General features: G+C 47.8%; 1 protein-coding gene across 5 annotated transcripts in view; it reads right to left on the bottom strand.

Annotated features, from left to right (window-relative positions):
- The window catches only part of LOC118943830 (activating signal cointegrator 1 complex subunit 1-like), a 49,912-nt gene that overhangs the window by 9,969 nt on the left and 13,960 nt on the right, over positions 1-25,983 (bottom strand). Inside the window, exons 8-10 of one of the 5 annotated variants that reach the window (XR_005039113.1) lie at positions 25,636-25,706; positions 17,599-17,742; positions 597-789 (exon numbers count right to left, since the gene is read on the bottom strand). Coding sequence is in view for 4 of the 5 variants with exons in the window: in XM_036959891.1 (XP_036815786.1) it covers positions 17,626-17,742; positions 25,636-25,706 (188 nt within the window). In the remaining variant the exon portion in view is untranslated. Of the gene's footprint in view, positions 1-596; positions 790-16,857; positions 16,879-16,925; positions 16,945-17,598; positions 17,743-25,635; positions 25,707-25,983 lie in introns of those variants that run through there. The other 4 variants (XM_036959893.1, XM_036959894.1, XM_036959891.1 and 1 more) reach the window with 4 other exon arrangements.

The following is a 25,983-nucleotide window of genomic DNA, read 5'->3' as shown; positions in this document are numbered from 1 at the left end:
TATCCCTGTCTAAACAGAACTGATTTATCCACAAAGTATCCCTGTCTAAACAGAACTGATTTATCCACAAAGTATCCCTGTCTGAACAGAACTGATTTATCCACAAAGTATCCCTGTCTGTAGTGTCCTGACATGTGGTCTATGCTGCAGTGTCCTGACTCCTGACATGTGGTCTTCTCTGCAGTGTCCTGACATGTGGTCTACGCTGTAGTGCCCTGACATGTGGTCTACTCTGTAGTGTCCTGACATGTGGTCTACGCTGTAGTGCCCTGACATGTGGTCTTCTCTGCAGTGTCCTGACATGTGGTCTTCTCTGCAGTGTCCTGACATGTGGTCTACGCTATAGTGCCCTGACATGTGGTCTTCTCTGCAGTGTACTGACATGTGGTCTTCTCTGCAGTGTCCTGACATGTGGTCTACTCTGCAGTGTCCTGACATGTGGTCTACGCTATAGTGCCCTGACATGTGGTCTTCTCTGCAGTGTCCTGACATCTGGTCTTCTCTGCAGTGTCCTGACATGTGGTCTACTCTGCAGTGTCCTGACATGTGGTCTACTCTGTAGTGTCCTGACGTGGTCTTCTCTGCAGTGTCCTGACCTGTGGTCTTCTCTGCAGTGTCCTGACATGTGGTCTTCTCTGCAGTGTCCTGACATGTGGTCTTCTCTGCAGTGTCCTGACCTGTGGTCTTCTCTGCAGTGTCCTGACCTGTGGTCTTCTCTGCAGTGTCCTGACATGTGGTCTAGTCATTCCTGGAAACCTTTGCCCAGCACATCCTGAATGACATCTCTCTCTGCCAAAAGAAAAGAGTGTTGCAGCCCTTAACAATTTAATTAACCTGCAAATCAGGCCCTTTCCCCGTCCCTGTACTTACTAGGAGGGTATTATGGGATGTTTCCAAGAACGAATAAGCCAAGCTCTTGACGGTTTACCTGAGCCTGCGGTTTTCATTTCTCCCTTCCTGACAGTAACAAGCCTTAAAACTAGATGAGTCATTTGCTGCTTTTGTCAATACACCGTGGCATTTTCTACTGTCTGTCTACATGACACTGAGATCATTCTCTCTCTCTCTGTCAGTCAGTCAGTCAGTCAGTCTCAGGAGATAGGCAGTGGCTGATTAGGCCATGACTTCGGCCCGAAATGGCACCCTATGGGCCCTGGTCAAAAGAAGTGCACTATATAGGGAATAGGGTGCCATTTGGGCCAAACAATGCATTTGGAAAGTGTTCAAACCCCTTGACTTTTTCCCCATCAAACTACACACAATACCCCATAATGACATCACAATACCCCATAATGACATCACAATACCCCATAATGACATCACAATACCCCATAAAGACAAAGCGAAAACAGGTTTTTAGAAATTCTTGCAAATGTATATATAACCCCCCCCCCTATGTAAATACGTTATTTACATAGGTATACAGACCCTTTGCTATGAGACTCAAAATGAAGCTGATTATCCTTGGAGATGTTTCCACAACTTGGAGTCCACCTGTAGTAAATTCAATTGATTGGACATGATTTGGAAAGGCACACACCTGTCTATATAAAGGTCCCACAGCACTGTCAGAGCAAAAACCAAGCCATGAGGTCAAAGGAATTGTCCGTAGAGCTCCAAGACAGGATTTTAACAAGGCACAGATCTGGGGAAGGGTACCAAAACATTTCTGCAGCATTGAAGGTCCCCTAGAACACAGTGGTCTCCTTCATTCCTAAATTGAAGAAGTTTGGAACCTCCAAGACTCGTCCTAGAGCTGGCAGATGGTCACTCTTGACAGAGCTCCAGAGTTCCTCTGTGGAGATGGGAGAATCTTCCAGAAGGACAACCATCTCTGCAGCCGTCCACCAATCAGGCCTTTATGGTAGAGTGGCCAAACGGAAGCCACTCCTCAGTAAAAAAAGGCACATGACAGCACATGGAGTTTGTCAAAAGGCACCTAAAGGACTCTCAGACCATGAGACAACAAGATGCTCTGGTCTGATGAAACCAAGATTGAACTCACTGGCCTGAATGCCAAGCATATTGTCTGGAGTAAACCTGGCACCATCCCTAAAGACTGGGAGACTAGTCAGGATCGAGGGAAAGATGAAAGGAGCAAAGTACAGAGAGATCCTTGATGAAAAGCTGCTCCAGAGCGGCTCAGGACCTCAGACTGGGGCGAAGGTTCACCTTCCAACAGGACAACGACCCTAAGCACACAGCCAAGACAACGCAGGAGTGGCTTCAGGACAAGTCTCTGAATGTCCTTGAGTGGCCCAGCCAGAGCCCGGACTTGAACCCGATTGAACATCTCTGGAGAGACCTGAAAATAACTGTGCAGCGACACTCCCTATCCAACCTGACAGAGACGAGAGGATCTGCAGAGAAGAATGGGAGAAACTCCCCAAATACAGGTGTGCCAAGATTGTAGCGTCACACCCAAGAAGACTCAAGGCTGTAATCGCTGCCAAAGGTGCTTCAATAAAGTACAGAGTAAAGGGTCTGAATACTTATGTAAATGTGATATCTGTTTTTTGTGTGTTAAAAAAATAAATTGCAAACATTTCTAAAAACCTGTTTTTGGTTCGTCATCATGGGGTATTGTGTGTAGAATAAAAACCTGTTTTTGGTTCGTCATTATGGGGTATTGTGTGTAGAATAAAAACCTGTTTTTGGTTCGTCATCATGGGGTATTGTGTGTAGAATAAAAACCTGTTTTTGGTTCGTCATCATGGGGTATTGTGTGTAGAATGAAAACCTGTTTTTGGTTCGTCATCATGGGGTATTGTGTGTAGAATAAAAACCTGTTTTTGGTTCGTCATTATGGGGTATTGTGTGTAGAATGAAAACCTGTTTTTGGTTCGTCATCATGGGGTATTGTGTGTAGAATAAAAACCTGTTTTTGGTTCGTCATCATGGGGTATTGTGTGTAGAATAAAAACCTGTTTTTGGTTCGTCATCATGGGGTATTGTGTGTAGAATGAAAACCTGTTTTTGGTTCGTCATCATGGGGTATTGTGTGTAGAATAAAAACCTGTTTTTGGTTCGTCATTATGGGGTATTGTGTGTAGAATAAAAACCTGTTTTTGGTTCGTCATCATGGGGTATTGTGTGTAGAATAAAAACCTGTTTTTGGTTCGTCATTATGGGGTATTGTGTGTAGAATAAAAACCTGTTTTTGGTTCGTCATCATGGGGTATTGTGTGTAGAATAAAAACCTGTTTTTGGTTCGTCATCATAGGGTATTGTGTGTAGAATGAAAACCTGTTTTTGGTTCGTCATCATGGGGTATTGTGTGTAGAATAAAAACCTGTTTTTGGTTCGTCATCATGGGGTATTGTGTGTAGAATAAAAACCTGTTTTTGGTTCGTCATCATGGGGTATTGTGTGTAGAATGAAAACCTGTTTTTGGTTCGTCATCATGGGGTATTGTGTGTAGAATAAAAACCTGTTTTTGGTTCGTCATTATGGGGTATTGTGTGTAGAATGAAAACCTGTTTTTGGTTCGTCATCATGGGGTATTGTGTGTAGAATAAAAACCTGTTTTTGGTTCGTCATCATGGGGTATTGTGTGTAGAATAAAAACCTGTTTTTGGTTCGTCATCATGGGGTATTGTGTGTAGAATGAAAACCTGTTTTTGGTTCGTCATCATGGGGTATTGTGTGTAGAATAAAAACCTGTTTTTGGTTCGTCATCATGGGGTATTGTGTGTAGAATAAAAACCTGTTTTTGGTTCGTCATTATGGGGTATTGTGTGTAGAATAAAAACCTGTTTTTGGTTCGTCATCATGGGGTATTGTGTGTAGAATAAAAACCTGTTTTTGGTTCGTCATCATGGGGTATTGTGTGTAGAATAAAAACCTGTTTTTGGTTCGTCATCATGGGGTATTGTGTGTAGAATGAAAACCTGTTTTTGGTTCGTCATCATGGGGTATTGTGTGTAGAATAAAAACCTGTTTTTGGTTCGTCATCATGGGGTATTGTGTGTAGAATAAAAACCTGTTTTTGGTTCGTCATCATGGGGTATTGTGTGTAGAATGAAAACCTGTTTTTGGTTCGTCATTATGGGGTATTGTGTGTAGAATAAAAACCTGTTTTTGGTTCGTCATCATGGGGTATTGTGTGTAGAATAAAAACCTGTTTTTGGTTCGTCATCATGGGGTATTGTGTGTAGAATAAAAACCTGTTTTTGGTTCGTCATCATGGGGTATTGTGTGTAGAATAAAAACCTGTTTTTGGTTCGTCATCATGGGGTATTGTGTGTAGAATAAAAACCTGTTTTTGGTTCGTCATCATGGGGTATTGTGTGTAGAATGAAAACCTGTTTTTGGTTCGTCATCATGGGGTATTGTGTGTAGAATGACGAGGGGAAAAAACCCAATGAAGTCCATTTTAGAATAAGGCTGTAAGGTAAACCATCTGTGGGAAAAGGGGTCTGAATACTTTCTGACTGTTTCTCTTCTGTCTCCGAGGCCTCTGGGAGCCAAGGAGGAGGGTTGAACAGATACATTCTATAGACACAACACAGTGTCACTATCAATGTTCTGATGCTCGGCAGGATGGCTGGGTCGGCTGGGGGCATTTACATAACCCTGTCTAATCATTGCTGTTGACAAGACTCCAGGAAGAAGGACAAATGTGTGTGTGTGTGTGTGTGTGTGTGTGTGTGTGTGTATGTGTTCTAGCTGCTACAGTATCCTAGTAATGAGTGTCTTTGAGCTGACAGACAGAGCTAGCCAAGTGCACTCGGTGGTAGATATTTCCCTCCTGCATGACATGCCAAGCAAGCAGCGGGCAGCAGGACATCTCTCTGAGGGCAGGACAGGAGGAAGTGAATGTAGCTGAGCTGAGCAGACTGTGACAGCAGGACATCTCTCTGAGGGCAGGACAGGAGGAAGTGAATGTAGCTGAGCAGACTGTGACAGCAGAACATCTCTCTGAGGGCAGGACAGGAGGAAGTGAATGTAGCTGAGCAGACTGTGACAGCAGAACATCTCTCTGAGGGCAGGACAGGAGGAAGTGAATGTAGCTGAGCAGACTGTGACAGCAGGACATCTCTCTGAGGGCAGGACAGGAGGAAGTGAATGTAGCTGAGCAGACTGTGACAGCAGGACATCTCTCTGAGGGCAGGACGGGAGGAAGTGAATGTAGCTGAGCAGACTGTGACAGCAGGACATCTCTCTGAGGGCAGGACAGGAGGAAGTGAATGTAGCTGAGCAGACTGTGACAGCAGGACATCTCTCTGAGGGCAGGACAGGAGGAAGTGAATGTAGCTGAGCAGACTGTGACAGCAGGACATCTCTCTGAGGGCAGGACAGGAGGAAGTGAATGTAGCTGAGCAGACTGTGACAGCAGGACATCTCTCTGAGGGCAGGACAGGAGGAAGTGAATGTAGCTGAGCAGACTGTGACATCAGAACATCTCTATGAGGGCAGGACAGGAGGAAGTGAATGTAGCTGAGCTGAGCAGACTGTGACAGCAGGACATCTCTCTGAGGGCAGGACAGGAGGAAGTGAATGTAGCTGAGCAGACTGTGACAGCAGGACATCTCTCTGAGGGCAGGACAGGGGGAAGTGAATGTAGCTGAGCAGACTGTGACAGCAGGACATCTCTCTGAGGGCAGGACAGGAGGAAGTGAATGTAGCTGAGCAGACTGTGACAGCAGGACATCTCTCTGAGGGCAGGACAGGGGGAAGTGAATGTAGCTGAGCAGACTGTGACAGCAGGACATCTCTCTGAGGGCAGGACAGGAGGAAGTGAATGTAGCTGAGCAGACTGTGACAGTAGGACATCTCTCTGAGGGCAGGACAGGAGGAAGTGAATGTAGCTGAGCTGAGCAGACTGTGACAGCAGAACATCTCTCTGAGGGCAGGACAGGAGGAAGTGAATGTAGCTGAGCTGAGCAGACTGTGACAGCAGAACATCTCTCTGAGGGCAGGACAGGAGGAAGTGAATGTAGCTGAGCTGAGCAGACTGTGACAGCAGGACATCTCTCTGAGGGCAGGACAGGAGGAAGTGAATGTAGCTGAGCAGACTGTGACAGCAGGACATCTCTCTGAGGGCAGGACAGGAGGAAGTGAATGTAGCTGAGCAGACTGTGACAGCAGGACATCTCTCTGAGGGCAGGACAGGAGGAAGTGAATGTAGCTGAGCAGACTGTGACAGCAGGACATCTCTCTGAGGGCAGGACAGGGGGAAGTGAATGTAGCTGAGCAGACTGTGACAGCAGGACATCTCTCTGAGGGCAGGACAGGAGGAAGTGAATGTAGCTGAGATGAGCAGACTGTGACAGCAGGACATCTCTCTGAGGGCAGGACAGGGGGAAGTGAATGTAGCTGAGCAGACTGTGACAGCAGGACATCTCTCTGAGGGCAGGACAGGGGGAAGTGAATGTAGCTGAGCAGACTGTGACAGCAGGACATCTCTCTGAGGGCAGGACAGGGGGAAGTGAATGTAGCTGAGCAGACTGTGACAGCAGGACATCTCTCTGAGGGCAGGACAGGAGGAAGTGAATGTAGCTGAGCTGAGCAGACTGTGACAGCAGGACATCTCTCTGAGGGCAGGACAGGAGGAAGTGAATGTAGCTGAGCAGACTGTGACAGCAAGACATCTCTCTGAGGGCAGGACAGGAGGAAGTGAATGTAGCTGAGCAGACTGTGACATCAGAACATCTCTATGAGGGCAGGACAGGAGGAAGTGAATGTAGCTGAGCTGAGCAGACTGTGACAGCAGGACATCTCTCTGAGGGCAGGACAGGGGGAAGTGAATGTAGCTGAGCAGACTGTGACAGCAGGACATCTCTCTGAGGGCAGGACAGGGGGAAGTGAATGTAGCTGAGCAGACTGTGACAGTAGGACATCTCTCTGAGGGCAGGACAGGAGGAAGTGAATGTAGCTGAGCAGACTGTGACAGCAGGACATCTCTCTGAGGGCAGGACTGGGGGAAGTGAATGTAGCTGAGCAGACTGTGACATCAGAACATCTCTATGAGGGCAGGACAGGAGGAAGTGAATGTAGCTGAGCAGACTGTGACAGCAGGACATCTCTCTGAGGGCAGGACAGGAGGAAGTGAATGTAGCTGAGCAGACTGAGACAGCAGGACATCTCTCTGAGGGCAGGACAGGAGGAAGTGAATGTAGCTGAGCAGACTGTGACAGCAGGACATCTCTCTGAGGGCAGGACAGGAGGAAGTGAATGTAGCTGAGCAGACTGTGACAGCAGGACATCTCTCTGAGGGCAGGACAGGGGGAAGTGAATGTAGCTGAGCTGAGCAGACTGTGACAGCAGGACATCTCTCTGAGGGCAGGACAGGGGGAAGTGAATGTAGCTGAGCAGACTGTGACAGCAGGACATCTCTCTGAGGGCAGGACAGGAGGAAGTGAATGTAGCTGAGCAGACTGTGACATCAGGACATCTCTCTGAGGGCAGGACAGGGGGAAGTGAATGTAGCTGAGCAGACTGTGACAGCAGGACATCTCTCTGAGGGCAGGACAGGAGGAAGTGAATGTAGCTGAGCAGACTGTGACAGCAGGACATCTCTCTGAGGGCAGGACAGGAGGAAGTGAATGTAGCTGAGCAGACTGTGACAGCAGGACATCTCTCTGAGGGCAGGACAGGAGGAAGTGAATGTAGCTGAGCAGACTGTGACAGCAGGACATCTCTCTGAGGGCAGGACAGGAGGAAGTGAATGTAGCTGAGCTGAGCAGACTGTGACAGCAGGACATCTCTCTGAGGGCAGGACAGGAGGAAGTGAATGTAGCTGAGCAGACTGTGACATCAGAACATCTCTCTGAGGGCAGGACAGGAGGAAGTGAATGTAGCTGAGCAGACTGTGACAGCAGGACATCTCTCTGAGGGCAGGACAGGGGGAAGTGAATGTAGCTGAGCAGACTGTGACAGCAGGACATCTCTCTGAGGGCAGGACAGGAGGAAGTGAATGTAGCTGAGCAGACTGTGACAGCAGGACATCTCTCTGAGGGCAGGACAGGAGGAAGTGAATGTAGCTGAGCAGACTGTGACAGCAGGACATCTCTCTGAGGGCAGGACAGGAGGAAGTGAATGTAGCTGAGCAGACTGTGACAGCAGGACATCTCTCTGAGGGCAGGACAGGAGGAAGTGAATGTAGCTGAGCAGACTGTGACAGCAGGACATCTCTCTGAGGGCAGGACAGGAGGAAGTGAATGTAGCTGAGCTGAGCAGACTGTGACAGCAGGACATCTCTCTGAGGGCAGGACAGGAGGAAGTGAATGTAGCTGAGCAGACTGTGACAGCAGGACATCTCTCTGAAGGCAGGACGGGAGGAAGTGAATGTAGCTGAGCAGACTGTGACAGCAGGACATCTCTCTGAGGGCAGGACAGGAGGAAGTGAATGTAGCTGAGCAGACTGTGACAGCAGAACATCTCTCTGAGGGCAGGACAGGAGGAAGTGAATGTAGCTGAGCAGACTGTGACAGCAGAACATCTCTCTGAGGGCAGGACAGGAGGAAGTGAATGTAGCTGAGCTGAGCAGACTGTGACAGCAGGACATCTCTCTGAGGGCAGGACAGGAGGAAGTGAATGTAGCTGAGCAGACTGTGACATCAGAACATCTCTCTGAGGGCAGGACAGGGGGAAGTGAATGTAGCTGAGCAGACTGTGACAGCAGGACATCTCTCTGAGGGCAGGACAGGGGGAAGTGAATGTAGCTGAGCAGACTGTGACAGTAGGACATCTCTCTGAGGGCAGGACAGGAGGAAGTGAATGTAGCTGAGCTGAGCAGACTGTGACAGCAGGACATCTCTCTGAGGGCAGGACAGGAGGAAGTGAATGTAGCTGAGCAGACTGTGACAGCAGGACATCTCTCTGAGGGCAGGACAGGAGGAAGTGAATGTAGCTGAGCAGACTGTGACATCAGAACATCTCTATGAGGGCAGGACAGGAGGAAGTGAATGTAGCTGAGCTGAGCAGACTGTGACAGCAGGACATCTCTCTGAGGGCAGGACAGGAGGAAGTGAATGTAGCTGAGCAGACTGTGACAGCAGGACATCTCTCTGAGGGCAGGACAGGGGGAAGTGAATGTAGCTGAGCAGACTGTGACAGCAGGACATCTCTCTGAGGGCAGGACAGGAGGAAGTGAATGTAGCTGAGCAGACTGTGACAGCAGGACATCTCTCTGAGGGCAGGACAGGGGGAAGTGAATGTAGCTGAGCAGACTGTGACAGCAGGACATCTCTCTGAGGGCAGGACAGGAGGAAGTGAATGTAGCTGAGCAGACTGTGACAGTAGGACATCTCTCTGAGGGCAGGACAGGAGGAAGTGAATGTAGCTGAGCAGACTGTGACAGCAGGACATCTCTCTGAGGGCAGGACAGGGGGAAGTGAATGTAGCTGAGCAGACTGTGACAGCAGGACATCTCTCTGAGGGCAGGACAGGAGGAAGTGAATGTAGCTGAGCAGACTGTGACAGCAGGACATCTCTCTGAGGGCAGGACAGGGGGAAGTGAATGTAGCTGAGCAGACTGTGACAGCAGGACATCTCTCTGAGGGCAGGACAGGGGGAAGTGAATGTAGTTGAGCTGAGCAGACTGTGACAGCAGGACATCTCTCTGAGGGCAGGACAGGGGGAAGTGAATGTAGCTGAGCAGACTGTGACAGCAGGACATCTCTCTGAGGGCAGGACAGGAGGAAGTGAATGTAGCTGAGCAGACTGTGACAGCAGGACATCTCTCTGAGGGCAGGACAGGAGGAAGTGAATGTAGCTGAGCAGACTGTGACAGCAGGACATCTCTCTGAGGGCAGGACAGGAGGAAGTGAATGTAGCTGAGCAGACTGTGACAGCAGGACATCTCTCTGAGGGCAGGACAGGAGGAAGTGAATGTAGCTGAGCAGACTGTGACAGCAGGACATCTCTCTGAGGGCAGGACAGGAGGAAGTGAATGTAGCTGAGCTGAGCAGACTGTGACAGCAGGACATCTCTCTGAGGGCAGGACAGGAGGAAGTGAATGTAGCTGAGCAGACTGTGACAGCAGGACATCTCTCTGAAGGCAGGACGGGAGGAAGTGAATGTAGCTGAGCAGACTGTGACAGCAGGACATCTCTCTGAGGGCAGGACAGGAGGAAGTGAATGTAGCTGAGCAGACTGTGACAGCAGAACATCTCTCTGAGGGCAGGACAGGAGGAAGTGAATGTAGCTGAGCAGACTGTGACAGCAGAACATCTCTCTGAGGGCAGGACAGGAGGAAGTGAATGTAGCTGAGCTGAGCAGACTGTGACAGCAGGACATCTCTCTGAGGGCAGGACAGGAGGAAGTGAATGTAGCTGAGCAGACTGTGACAGCAGGACATCTCTCTGAGGGCAGGACAGGAGGAAGTGAATGTAGCTGAGCAGACTGTGACAGCAGGACATCTCTCTGAGGGCAGGACAGGAGGAAGTGAATGTAGCTGAGCAGACTGTGACATCAGAACATCTCTATGAGGGCAGGACAGGAGGAAGTGAATGTAGCTGAGCTGAGCAGACTGTGACAGCAGGACATCTCTCTGAGGGCAGGACAGGAGGAAGTGAATGTAGCTGAGCAGACTGTGACAGCAGGACATCTCTCTGAGGGCAGGACAGGGGGAAGTGAATGTAGCTGAGCAGACTGTGACAGCAGGACATCTCTCTGAGGGCAGGACAGGAGGAAGTGAATGTAGCTGAGCAGACTGTGACAGCAGGACATCTCTCTGAGGGCAGGACAGGGGGAAGTGAATGTAGCTGAGCAGACTGTGACAGCAGGACATCTCTCTGAGGGCAGGACAGGAGGAAGTGAATGTAGCTGAGCAGACTGTGACAGTAGGACATCTCTCTGAGGGCAGGACAGGAGGAAGTGAATGTAGCTGAGCAGACTGTGACAGCAGGACATCTCTCTGAGGGCAGGACAGGGGGAAGTGAATGTAGCTGAGCAGACTGTGACAGCAGGACATCTCTCTGAGGGCAGGACAGGAGGAAGTGAATGTAGCTGAGCAGACTGTGACAGCAGGACATCTCTCTGAGGGCAGGACAGGGGGAAGTGAATGTAGCTGAGCAGACTGTGACAGCAGGACATCTCTCTGAGGGCAGGACAGGGGGAAGTGAATGTAGTTGAGCTGAGCAGACTGTGACAGCAGGACATCTCTCTGAGGGCAGGACAGGGGGAAGTGAATGTAGCTGAGCAGACTGTGACAGCAGGACATCTCTCTGAGGGCAGGACAGGAGGAAGTGAATGTAGCTGAGCAGACTGTGACAGCAGGACATCTCTCTGAGGGCAGGACAGGGGGAAGTGAATGTAGCTGAGCTGAGCAGACTGTGACAGCAGGACATCTCTCTGAGGGCAGGACAGGGGGAAGTGAATGTAGCTGAGCAGACTGTGACAGCAGGACATCTCTCTGAGGGCAGGACAGGAGGAAGTGAATGTAGCTGAGCAGACTGTGACAGCAGGACATCTCTCTGAGGGCAGGACAGGAGGAAGTGAATGTAGCTGAGCAGACTGTGACAGCAGGACATCTCTCTGAGGGCAGGACAGGAGGAAGTGAATGTAGCTGAGCAGACTGTGACAGCAGGACATCTCTCTGAGGGCAGGACAGGAGGAAGTGAATGTAGCTGAGCAGACTGTGACAGCAGGACATCTCTCTGAGGGCAGGACAGGAGGAAGTGAATGTAGCTGAGCTGAGCAGACTGTGACAGCAGGACATCTCTCTGAGGGCAGGACAGGAGGAAGTGAATGTAGCTGAGCAGACTGTGACATCAGAACATCTCTCTGAGGGCAGGACAGGAGGAAGTGAATGTAGCTGAGCAGACTGTGACAGCAGGACATCTCTCTGAGGGCAGGACAGGGGGAAGTGAATGTAGCTGAGCAGACTGTGACAGCAGGACATCTCTCTGAGGGCAGGACAGGAGGAAGTGAATGTAGCTGAGCAGACTGTGACAGCAGGACATCTCTCTGAGGGCAGGACAGGAGGAAGTGAATGTAGCTGAGCAGACTGTGACAGCAGGACATCTCTCTGAGGGCAGGACAGGAGGAAGTGAATGTAGCTGAGCAGACTGTGACAGCAGGACATCTCTCTGAGGGCAGGACAGGAGGAAGTGAATGTAGCTGAGCAGACTGTGACAGCAGGACATCTCTCTGAGGGCAGGACAGGAGGAAGTGAATGTAGCTGAGCTGAGCAGACTGTGACAGCAGGACATCTCTCTGAGGGCAGGACAGGAGGAAGTGAATGTAGCTGAGCAGACTGTGACAGCAGGACATCTCTCTGAAGGCAGGACGGGAGGAAGTGAATGTAGCTGAGCAGACTGTGACAGCAGGACATCTCTCTGAGGGCAGGACAGGAGGAAGTGAATGTAGCTGAGCAGACTGTGACAGCAGAACATCTCTCTGAGGGCAGGACAGGAGGAAGTGAATGTAGCTGAGCAGACTGTGACAGCAGAACATCTCTCTGAGGGCAGGACAGGAGGAAGTGAATGTAGCTGAGCTGAGCAGACTGTGACAGCAGGACATCTCTCTGAGGGCAGGACAGGAGGAAGTGAATGTAGCTGAGCAGACTGTGACAGCAGGACATCTCTCTGAGGGCAGGACAGGAGGAAGTGAATGTAGCTGAGCAGACTGTGACAGCAGGACATCTCTCTGAGGGCAGGACAGGAGGAAGTGAATGTAGCTGAGCAGACTGTGACATCAGAACATCTCTATGAGGGCAGGACAGGAGGAAGTGAATGTAGCTGAGCTGAGCAGACTGTGACAGCAGGACATCTCTCTGAGGGCAGGACAGGAGGAAGTGAATGTAGCTGAGCAGACTGTGACAGCAGGACATCTCTCTGAGGGCAGGACAGGGGGAAGTGAATGTAGCTGAGCAGACTGTGACAGCAGGACATCTCTCTGAGGGCAGGACAGGAGGAAGTGAATGTAGCTGAGCAGACTGTGACAGCAGGACATCTCTCTGAGGGCAGGACAGGGGGAAGTGAATGTAGCTGAGCAGACTGTGACAGCAGGACATCTCTCTGAGGGCAGGACAGGAGGAAGTGAATGTAGCTGAGCAGACTGTGACAGTAGGACATCTCTCTGAGGGCAGGACAGGAGGAAGTGAATGTAGCTGAGCAGACTGTGACAGCAGGACATCTCTCTGAGGGCAGGACAGGGGGAAGTGAATGTAGCTGAGCAGACTGTGACAGCAGGACATCTCTCTGAGGGCAGGACAGGAGGAAGTGAATGTAGCTGAGCAGACTGTGACAGCAGGACATCTCTCTGAGGGCAGGACAGGGGGAAGTGAATGTAGCTGAGCAGACTGTGACAGCAGGACATCTCTCTGAGGGCAGGACAGGGGGAAGTGAATGTAGTTGAGCTGAGCAGACTGTGACAGCAGGACATCTCTCTGAGGGCAGGACAGGGGGAAGTGAATGTAGCTGAGCAGACTGTGACAGCAGGACATCTCTCTGAGGGCAGGACAGGAGGAAGTGAATGTAGCTGAGCAGACTGTGACAGCAGGACATCTCTCTGAGGGCAGGACAGGGGGAAGTGAATGTAGCTGAGCTGAGCAGACTGTGACAGCAGGACATCTCTCTGAGGGCAGGACAGGGGGAAGTGAATGTAGCTGAGCAGACTGTGACAGCAGGACATCTCTCTGAGGGCAGGACAGGAGGAAGTGAATGTAGCTGAGCAGACTGTGACAGCAGGACATCTCTCTGAGGGCAGGACAGGAGGAAGTGAATGTAGCTGAGCTGAGCAGACTGTGACAGCAGGACATCTCTCTGAGGGCAGGACAGGAGGAAGTGAATGTAGCTGAGCAGAATGTGACAGCAGAACATCTCTCTGAGGGCAGGACAGGAGGAAGTGAATGTAGCTGAGCAGACTGTGACAGCAGGACATCTCTCTGAGGGCAGGACAGGAGGAAGTGAATGTAGCTGAGCAGACTGTGACAGCAGGACATCTCTCTGAGGGCAGGACAGGAGGAAGTGAATGTAGCTGAGCAGACTGTGACAGCAGGACATCTCTCTGAGGGCAGGACAGGAGGAAGTGAATGTAGCTGAGCAGACTGTGACAGCAGGACATCTCTCTGAGGGCAGGACAGGAGGAAGTGAATGTAGCTGAGCAGACTGTGACAGCAGGACATCTCTCTGAGGGCAGGACAGGGGGAAGTGAATGTAGCTGAGCAGACTGTGACAGCAGGACATCTCTCTGAGGGCAGGACAGGAGGAAGTGAATGTAGCTGAGCAGACTGTGACAGCAGGACATCTCTCTGAGGGCAGGACAGGAGGAAGTGAATGTAGCTGAGCTGAGCAGACTGTGACAGCAGGACATCTCTCTGAGGGCAGGACAGGGGGAAGTGAATGTAGCTGAGCAGACTGTGACATCAGAACATCTCTCTGAGGGCAGGACAGGAGGAAGTGAATGTAGCTGAGCAGACTGTGACAGTAGGACATCTCTCTGAGGGCAGGACAGGAGGAAGTGAATGTAGCTGAGCAGACTGTTACAGCAGGACATCTCTCTGAGGGCAGGACAGGAGGAAGTGAATGTAGCTGAGCAGACTGTGACAGCAGGACATCTCTCTGAGGGCAGGACAGGGGGAAGTGAATGTAGCTGAGCTGAGCAGACTGTGACAGCAGGACATCTCTCTGAGGGCAGGACAGGAGGAAGTGAATGTAGCTGAGCAGACTGTGACAGCAGGACATCTCTCTGAGGGCAGGACAGGGGGAAGTGAATGTAGCTGAGCAGACTGTGACAGCAGAACATCTCTCTGAGGGCAGGACAGGAGGAAGTGAATGTAGCTGAGCAGACTGTGACAGCAGGACATCTCTCTGAGGGCAGGACAGGGGGAAGTGAATGTAGCTGAGCAGACTGTGACAGCAGGACATCTCTCTGAGGGCAGGACAGGGGGAAGTGAATGTAGCTGAGCAGACTGTGACAGTAGGACATCTCTCTGAGGGCAGGACAGGAGGAAGTGAATGTAGCTGAGCAGACTGTGACAGTAGGACATCTCTCTGAGGGCAGGACAGCAGGAAGTGAATGTAGCTGAGCTGAGCAGACTGTGACAGCAGGACATCTCTCTGAGGGCAGGACAGGGGGAAGTGAATGTAGCTGAGCTGAGCAGACTGTGACAGTAGGACATCTCTCTGAGGGCAGGACAGGAGGAAGTGAATGTAGCTGAGCTGAGCAGACTGTGACAGCAGGACATCTCTCTGAGGGCAGGACAGGAGGAAGTGAATGTAGCTGAGCAGACTGTGACAGCAGGACATCTCTCTGAGGGCAGGACAGGAGGAAGTGAATGTAGCTGAGCAGACTGTGACAGCAGAACATCTCTCTGAGGGCAGGACAGGAGGAAGTGAATGTAGCTGAGCAGACTGTGACATCAGAACATCTCTCTGAGGGCAGGACAGGAGGAAGTGAATGTAGCTGAGCTGAGCAGACTGTGACAGCAGGACATCTCTCTGAGGGCAGGACAGGGGGAAGTGAATGTAGCTGAGCTGAGCAGACTGTGACAGCAGGACATCTCTCTGAGGGCAGGACAGGAGGAAGTGAATGTAGCTGAGCTGAGCAGACTGTGACAGCAGGACATCTCTCTGAGGGCAGGACAGGGGGAAGTGAATGTAGCTGAGCTGAGCAGACTGTGACAGCAGGACATCTCTCTCAGGGCAGGACAGGAGGAAGTGAATGTAGCTGAGCAGACTGTGACAGCAGGACATCTCTCTGAGGGCAGGACAGGAGGAAGTGAATGTAGCTGAGCTGAGCAGACTGTGACAGCAGGACATCTCTCTGAGGGCAGGACAGGAGGAAGTGAATGTAGCTGAGCAGACTGTGACAGTAGGACATCTCTCTGAGGGCAGGACAGGGGGAAGTGAATGTAGCTGAGCAGACTGTGACAGCAGGACATCTCTCTGAGGGCAGGACAGGAGGAAGTGAATGTAGCTGAGCAGACTGTGACATCAGGACATCTCTCTGAGGGCAGGACAGGAGGAAGTGAATGTAGCTGAGCAGACTGTGACAGCAGGACATCTCTCTGAGGGCAGGACAGGAGGAAGTGAATGTAGCTGAGCTGACTGTGACATCAGAACATCTCTCTGAGGGCAGGACAGGGGGAAGTGAATGTAGCTGAGCAGACTGTGACAGCAGGACATCTCTCTGAGGGCAGGACAGGAGGAAGTGAATGTAGCTGAGCAGACTGTGACAGCAGAACATCTCTCTGAGGGCAGGACAGGAGGAAGTGAATGTAGCTGAGCTGAGCAGACTGTGACAGCAGAACATCTCTCTGAGGGCAGGACAGGAGGAAGTGAATGTAGCTGAGCAGACTGTGACAGCAGGACATCTCTCTGAGGGCAGGACAGGAGGAAGTGAATGTAGCTGAGCAGACTGTGACAGCAGGACATCTCTCTGAGGGCAGGACAGGAGGAAGTGAATGTAGCTGAGCAGACTGTGACATCAGAACATCTCTCTGAGGGCAGGACAGGAGGAAGTGAATGTAGCTGAGCAGACTGTGACAGTAGGACATCTCTCTGAGGGCAGGACAGGAGGAAGTGAATGTAGCTGAGCAGACTGTGACAGCAGGACATCTCTCTGAGGGCAGGACAGGGGGAAGTGAATGTAGCTGAGCAGACTGTGACAGTAGGACATCTCTCTGAGGGCAGGACAGGAGGAAGTGAATGTAGCTGAGCTGACTGTGACAGCAGGACATCTCTCTGAGGGCAGGACAGGAGGAAGTGAATGTAGCTGAGCAGACTGTGACAGCAGGACATCTCTCTGAGGGCAGGACAGGGGGAAGTGAATGTAGCTGAGCAGACTGTGACAGTAGGACATCTCTCTGAGGGCAGGACAGGGGGAAGTGAATGTAGCTGAGCAGACTGTGACAGTAGGACATCTCTCTGAGGGCAGGACAGGAGGAAGTGAATGTAGCTGAGCAGACTGTGACAGTAGGACATCTCTCTGAGGGCAGGACAGGGAGAAGTGAATGTAGTTGAGCTGAGCAGACTGTGACAGCAGGACATCTCTCTGAGGGCAGGACAGGAGGAAGTGAATGTAGCTGAGCTGAGCAGACTGTGACAGCAGTACAGACAAACAGACAAGGGCAAGACAGGGGGGCAGACAACAGCACTGACAGACAACAGCACTGACAGAGGAGTGACAGACAACAGCACTGACAGAGGAGTGACAGACAACAGCACTGACAGGGGGGGGACAGACAACAGCACTGACAGGGGGGTGACAGACAACAGCACTTACAGACAACAGCACTGACAGGGGGGGACAGACAACAGCACTGACAGGGGGGGACAGACAACAGCACTGACAGGGGAGTGACAGACAACAGTGTCACTGCCCCTCAAAATGCCTGCACACACACACCATCACACACACACACACACACACACAGACGGGAGAATGCTCCCTGCCTCCCCCACACTATAATAAAGCCCGATAGAGCCCTCTGCTGGCCAACAGTAGAGTGCTTTGATGTCCTGCCTGAAGAGGGATTTACACTTCTGATTTTTGAGGAAATTTACCATAATTGCTGAGATTTACCTCGTCTGTTAAACTGTCAAAAAAAGTTCAAATTACTGAAAAATGGACACTTAAAATGTACAACAATTTACAGTAAAGGTAATCAATGTAAAAACCACTGTTCTCTCTCTCTCTCTCTCTCACCTGAGTGAACGTTCAGGGGAGAGGTGGTCAGGAGAAGTTCAGAAGGCCAGCGGAGGTGTAGAAACCGGTGCAGTCGATAGAATACCTCTGGGAAATCTGGACCGCATTCAGATCAAACTCCCCAAAATGGTACGACCCAAAGCTCTACGTTTAGAACAAGACAAGAGAGTTAGAACAAATGTATTGTATTGCAAATGTATTGAAAATGATATACATAACTATCTAAATTACATTAGTATTTAAACCCCCTCAGTCAATACATGTTAGAATCACCCAGCGATAACAGCTGTGAGTCTTTCTGGGTGAGTCTCTAAGAGCTTTCCACACCTGGGTGTTTCTGGGTGAGTCTCTAAGAGCTTTCCACACCTGGATTGTACAATATTTGCACATTATTATTTTTAAAAGTCTTCAAGCTTTGTCAAGTTGGTTGTTGATCATTGCTTGACAGCCATTTTCATGTCTTGCCATAGATTTTCAAGCCGATTTTAGAGGAAACTGTAACTTGGCCACTCAGGAACATTCAATGTCGTCGTCTTGGTAAGAAACTCCTGTGTAGATTTGGCCTTGTGTTTTAGGTTTTTGTTCTTACACCATCCAAAGTGTAATTAATAACTTCACCATGCTCAAATCCTTGACTTCGGCGATGTCATTTACAAAATAGCCTCCAATACCCTACTCAATAAATTGGATGCAGTCTGTCACAGTGCCATCCGTTTTGTCACCAAAGCCCCATATACTACCCACCATTGCGACCTGTACGCTCTCATTGGCTGGCCCTCGCTTCATACTCGTCGCCAAACCCACTGGCTCCAGGTCATTTACAAGACCCTGCTAGGTAAAGTCCCCCTTATCTCAGCTCACTGGTGACCATAGCAGCACGCTCTCCAGCAGGTATATCTCCCTGGTCACCCCCAAAACCAATTCTTTCTTTGGCCGCCTCTCCTTCCAGTTCTCTGCTGCCAATGACTGGAATGAACTACAAAAATCTCTGAAACTGGAAACACTTATCTCCCTCACTAGCTTTAAGCACCAACTGTCAGAGCAGCTCACAGATTACTGCACCTGTACATAGCCCATCTATAATTTAGCCCAAACAACTACCTCTTCCCCTACTGTATTTATATATTTTGCTCCTTTGCACCCCAGTATTTCTACTTTGCACATTCTTCCACTGCAAATCTACCATTCCAGTGTTTTACTTGCTATATTGTATTTACTTTGCCACCATGGCCTTTTTTTTGCATTTACCTTCCTTATCTCACCTCATTTGCTCACATCGTATATAGACTTGTTTCTACTGTATTATTGACTGTGTTTGTTTTACTCCATGTGTAACTCTGTTGTTGTTGTATGTGTCGAACTGCTTTGCTTTATCTTGGCCAGGTCGCAATTGTAAATGAGAACTTGTTCTCAACTTGCCTACCTGGTTAAATAAAGGTGTTCTCAACTAGCCTACCTGGTTAAATAAAGGTGTTCTCAACTAGCCTACCTGGTTAAATAAAGGTGTTCTCAACTGGCCTACCTGGTTAAATAAAGGTGTTCTCAACTGGCCTACCTGGTTAAATAAAGGTGTTCTCAACTGGCCTACCTGGTTAAATAAAGGTGTTCTCAACTGGCCTACCTGGTTAAATAAAGGTGTTCTCAACTGGCCTACCTGGTTAAATAAAGGTGTTCTCAACTAGCCTACCTGGTTAAATAAAGGTGTTCTCAACTAGCCTACCTGGTTAAATAAAGGTGTTCTCAACTAGCCTACCTGGTTAAATAAAGGTGTTCTCAACTAGCCTACCTGGTTAAATAAAGGTGTTCTCAACTGGCCTACCTGGTTAAATAAAGGTGTTCTCAACTAGCCTACCTGGTTAAATAAAGGTGTTCTCAACTGGCCTACCTGGTTAAATAAATGTGTTCTCAACTAGCCTACCTGGTTAAATAAAGGTGTTCTCAACTAGCCTACCTGGTTAAATAAAGGTGTTCTCAACTGGCCTACCTGGTTAAATAAAGGTGTTCTCAACTAGCCTACCTGGTTAAATAAAGGTGTTCTCAACTGGCCTACCTGGTTAAATAAATGTGTTCTCAACTAGCCTACCTGGTTAAATAAAGGTGTTCTCAACTAGCCTACCTGGTTAAATAAAGGTGTTCTCAACTAGCCTACCTGGTTAAATAAAGGTGTTCTCAACTAGCCTACCTGGTTAAATAAAGGTGTTCTCAACTAGCCTACCTGGTTAAATAAAGGTGTTCTCAACTAGCCTACCTGGTTAAATAAAGGTGTTCTCAACTTGCCCACCTGGTTAAATAAAGGTGTTCTCAACTAGCCTACCTGGTTAAATAAATGTGTTCTCAACTAGCCTACCTGGTTAAATAAATGTGTTCTCAACTAGCCTACCTGGTTAAATAAATGTGTTCTCAACTAGCCTACCTGGTTAAATAAAGGGGAAATTAAATCAAAATAAAAAGGGATATTTAATGTCTGCTTTTCTTTTCACCCATCTACCAATAGGAGCCCTTCTTTGCGAGGCAATGGAAAACCTCCCTGGTCTTTGGGGTTGAATCTGTATTTGAAATTCACGGCTCGACTGAGGGACCTTACAGATAATTGTATGTGTGGATTACAGAGGTTAGGTAGTTATTCAAAAATCATGTTAAACACTATTACTGCAGACAGAGTGAGTCCATGCAACTTATTATGTGTCTTGTTAAGCAACTTTTTACTACTGAAGTTATATACACTTGGCATAACAAAAGGGTTAAATACTTATTGACTCAAGACATTTCAGCGTTTCCTTTCAAATTCATTCGTAAAATAATTCAAAAAACATAATTCCACTTTGACATTCTGGGGTATTGTGTGTAGGCCAGTGACACAAAACATCTCAATTTAATCTATTTTAAAATTCAGGCTGAAACACAACAAAATGTGGAGAAAGTCAAGGGGTCTGAATACATTGTGAAGACACTGATCATTGGACCTAATGAGGAAATGGAGACTGATTGGGTGGCAGGGTAGCCTAGTAGCCAACCGGAAGGTTGCAAGTTCAAATCCCCGAGCTGACAAGGTACAAATCTGTCGTTCTGCCCCTGAACAGGCTGTCACTGAAAATAAGAATTTGTTCTTAACTGACTTGCCTAGTTAAATAGTAAAATAAATTAAATGAAAATAAAATTCCCAGTTCTAAAAACACTCTAAATTCTTACGACTAATAAAATGTCCTTGATCTTTTCAGTTATGGTTGGTTGGAGGGATCAAACCCAGCGTGTTGGGTTGGCTGGGACTTTAGGGTTGTCTGTCAGGAATATATTTCAGGTCCAATCAACACTCTGTTCCAGTGTTTCTTAGTCATGGTCCTGGGGAACCAATAGGTAGGATGAGCCAATTAGTGGAATCAGGTGTGTAGCGCGAGGGCGAAAACTAATATTATAGATTTATTTTGTCCTTTATTTAATGAGGCAAGTCAGTTAATAAGAACAAATTCGTATTTGCAATGACTGTCTACACCGGCCAAACCCGGACGGCGTTGGGCCAAATGTGCACCTCCCTATGGGACTCCCAATCACGGACGGTTGTGATACAGCCTGGAATCGAACCAGGGTGTCTGTAGTGACGCCTCTAGCACTGAGATGCAGTGCCTTAGACCGCTGTGCCACTCGGGAGCCCAACAGAACGGTCCCCATTCAAGTGAATTATTCATTTGTTCGATTCATAATATTTATATGTACTTAATCCTATCCGATAGGATAAATCCAGATAGATAGCTTTGGAAAAACTGGGCCCAGGACTAGAGCACTGCTCCATTCAGACAGACCGCACCAGGAATATACTATTGTAGTTCTTACATTTTACCAGCAGAGGGCAGCTAATCCACATGAAGCAGAGCCAGAGGTATTGCTGCATCACCTACCTGACTGGCTACCATCTTGCTGACTGAATGGGCTGTCTACCATCTTACTGAATGAATGGGCTGTCTACCATCTTACTGAATGAATGGGCTGTCCACCATCTTACTGACTGAATGGTCTGTCTACCATCTTACTGACTGAATGGGCTGTCTACCATCTTACTGACAGAATGGGCTGTCTACCATCTTGCTGACAGAATGGGCTGTCTACCATCTTGCTGACAGAATGGGCTGTCTACCATCTTGCTGACAGAATGGGCTGTCTACCATCTTGCTGACAGAATGGGATGTCTACCATCTTACTGACTGAATGGGCTGTCTACCATCTTACTGACTGAATGAGCTGTCTACAATCTTACTGACTGAATGAACTGTCTACCATCTTACTGACTGAATGAACTGACTACCATCTTATTGACTGAATGAACTGACTACCATCTTATTGACTGAATGAACTATCTACCATCTTGCTGACTGAATGAACTGACTACCATCTTGCTGACTGAATGAACTGACTACCATCTTACTGACTGAATGAACTGACTACCATCTTACCGACTGAATGAACTGACTACCATCTTACTGACTGAATGAACTGACTACCATCTTACTGACTGAATGAACTGACTACCATCTTATTGACTGAATGAACTATCTACCATCTTACTGACTGAATGAACTGTCTACCATCTTACTGACTGAATGAACTACCTACCATCTTGCTGCCTGAATGAACTGTCTACCATCTTACTGACTGAATGAACTGTCTACCATCTTGAATGAACTGACTACCATCTTACTGACTGAATGAACTATCTACCATCTTACTGACTGAATGACTGTCTACCATCTTGAACGAACTGTCTACCATTTTACTGACTGAATGAACTGTCTACCATTTTACTGACTGAATGAACTGTCTACCATTTTACTGACTGAATGAACTGTCTACCATCTTATTGACTGAATTAACTAACATCTTACTGACTGAATGAACTGTCTACCATCTTGAATGAACTGACTACCATCTTATTGACTGAATGAACTATCTACCATCTTACTGACTGAATGAACTGTCTACCATCTTGAATGAACTGACCACCATCTTACTGACTGAATGAACTACCTACCATCTTACGGACAGAATGAACTGACTACCATCTTACTGACTGAATGAACTGTCTACCATCTTGAATTAACTGACTACCATCTTACTGACTGAATGAACTGTCTACCATTTTACTGACTGAATGAACTGTCTACCATTTTACTGACTGACTGAACTGTCTACCATTTTACTGACTGACTGAACTGTCTACCATTTTACTGACTGACTGAACTGTCTACCATCTTACTGACTGACTGAACTGTCTACCATCTTACTGACTGACTGAGCTGTCTACCATCTTGAATGAACTGTCTACCATCTTACTGACTGACTGAACTGTCTACCATTTTACTGACTGACTGAACTGTCTACCATCTTACTGACTGACTGAACTGTCTACCATCTTACTGACTGAATTAACTGTCTACCATCTTGAATGAACTGTCTACCATCTTACTGACTGAATGAACTGTCTACCATTTTACTGACTGAATGAACTGTCTGCCATTTTACTGACTGACTGAACTGTCTACCATCTTACTGACTGACTGAACTGTCTACCATCTTACTGACTGACTGAACTGTCTACCATCTTACTGACTGACTGAACTGTCTACCATCTTACTGACTGAATGAACTGACTACCATCTTACTGACTGAATGAACTGTCTACCATCTTACTGACTGAATGAACTGACTACCATCTTACTGACTGAATGAACTGTCTACCATCTTACTGACTGAATGAACTGTCTACCATCTTGAATAAACTGTCTACCATCTTACTGACTGAATGAACTGTCTGCCATTTTACTGACTGACTGAACTGTCTACCATCTTACTGACTGACTGAACTGTCTACCATCTTACTGACTGACTGAACTGTCTACCATCTTACTGACTGACTGAACTGTCTACCATCTTACTGACTGAATGAACTGCCGACCATCTTACTGACTGAAGGAACTGCCGACCATCTTACTGACTGAAGGAACTGCCGACCATCTTACTGACTGAAGGAACTGCCGACCATCTTACTGACTGATGAACTGTCTACCATCTTACTGACTGAATGAACTGCCGACCATCTTACTGACTGAATGAACTGACTACCATCTTACTGACTGAATGAACTGTCTACCATCTTACCGACTGAAGGATTTGTCTACCATCTTACTGACTGAAGGAACTGTCTACCATCTTACTGACTGAATGAACTGTCTACCATCTTACTGACTGAATGAACTGTCTACCATCTTACTGACTGACTGAACTGTCTACCATCTTACTGACTGAACTACCTACCATCTTACTGACTGACTGAACTACCTACCATCTTACTGACTGACTGACTGAACTACCTACCATCTTACTGACTGACTGAACTACCTACCATCTTACTGACTGACTGAACTACCTACCATCTTACTGACTGACTGAACTACCTACCATCTTACTGACTGACTGAACTACCTACCATCTTACTGACTGACTGAACTACCTACCATCTTACTGACTGACTGAACTACCTACCATCTTACTGACTGAATGAACTGTCTACCATCTTACTGACTGAACTGTCCACTATCTTACTGACTGAACTGTCTACCATCTTACTGACTGAATGAACTGTCTACCATCTTGAATGAACTACCTACCATCTTGAATGAACTACCTACCATCTTACTGACTGACTGAACTACCTACCATCTTACTGACTGACTGAACTACCTACCATCTTACTGACTGAATGAACTGTCTACCATCTTACTGACTGAATGAACTGTCTACCATCTTACTGACTGAATGAAATGTCTACCATCTTACTGACTGAATGAATTGTCTACCATCTTACTGACTGAATGAACTGTCTACCATCTTACTGACTGAATGAACTGTCTACCATCTTACTGACTGAATGAACTACCGACCATTTTACTGACTGAATGAACTGTCTACCATCTGACTGACTGAATGAGTGGTGCTAAATAAATCTCACTGAGTGAGTGAGTCTGCTAAATCTTACTGCATTATGTAAGCCCCATCTTACTGACTGAAGTAACTGTCTACCATCTTACTGACTGAAGGAACTGTCTACCATCTGACTGACTGAATGAACTGTCTACCATCTTACTGACTGAATGATCTGTCTACCATCTTACTGACTGAATGAACTGTCTACCATCTTACTGACTGAATGAACTGTTTACCATCTTACCGACTGACTGAACTGTCTACCATCTTACTGACTGACTGAACTGTCTACCATCTTACTGACTGACTGAACTACCTACCATCTGACTGACTGACTGAACTACCTACCATCTTACTGACTGAATGAACTGTCTACCATCTTACTGACTGACTGAACTACCTACCATCTTACTGACTGACTGAACTACCTACCATCTTACTGACTGACTGAACTACCTACCATCTTACTGACTGACTGAACTACCTACCATCATACTGACTGACTGAACTACCTACCATCTTACTGACTGACTGAACTACCTACCATCTTACTGACTGACTGAACTACCTACCATCTTACTGCCTGAATGAACTGTCTACCATCTTACTGACTGACTGAACTGTCCACCATCTTACTGACTGAATGAACTGTCTACCATCTTACTGACTGAATGAACTGTCTACCATCTTACTGACTGAATGAACTACCGACCATCTTACTGACTGAATGAACTGTCTACCATCTGACTGACTGAATGAGTGGTGCTAAATAAATCTCACTGAGTGAGTGAGTCTGCTAAATCTTACTGCATTATGTAAGCCCCGGGAGGCTTTATGTTTTCCTGGAATGTTCCTATTGCTTCTGTGAATAGTCGTTCCACCCAAAATATTATGGGAGTACTAGTCAAGAATAAAGATAACCCACAAAAACGTATTATTGCTCAATATAGGAGAGAAATGATCTCCAATGAGACAGACCTAAAGGTTGTATTGTTCAACAGACAACAGGCAGGTAAAAAGGGTACCACCAGGATGTTTATTTGTTTGTGTTGTTTGACCTCTGACCTTTAATATGTTCCTGGCATCGAAGGCCTCCCGCTCCTTCATGTTCTGCTGCCTTCCTCCTCCGGCTTCGGCTGGAAAACACACAACAAAAGATAGGTAAACCCTGAGCACCGCGGGTAAACCCAGAGCACCGTGGGTAAACCCTGAGCGCCGCGGGTAAACCCTGAAACTGAGAGCATTGGCGTTTCCAAAATAGATATATTTGGGTGTTTTTGGAGCCTTTGTTGGTGTTTTATCTGTGCCTCTGCAACTGCACAACGAGCATGAGGAAGTCTATCGCTGGTGGGGTTACATTTCCTCACAACCAAGTACAAAAAGGTGTCTGGACACTTAGAACACGACATTTAC

Source organism: Oncorhynchus mykiss, chromosome 23 (assembly GCF_013265735.2).
Source record: "Oncorhynchus mykiss isolate Arlee chromosome 23, USDA_OmykA_1.1, whole genome shotgun sequence".
In the NCBI taxonomy this organism is placed as follows: domain Eukaryota; kingdom Metazoa; phylum Chordata; class Actinopteri; order Salmoniformes; family Salmonidae; genus Oncorhynchus; species Oncorhynchus mykiss.
The sequence above is the reverse complement of the archived record's forward strand: the minus strand, read 5'-3'. Positions and strand labels throughout refer to the sequence as shown.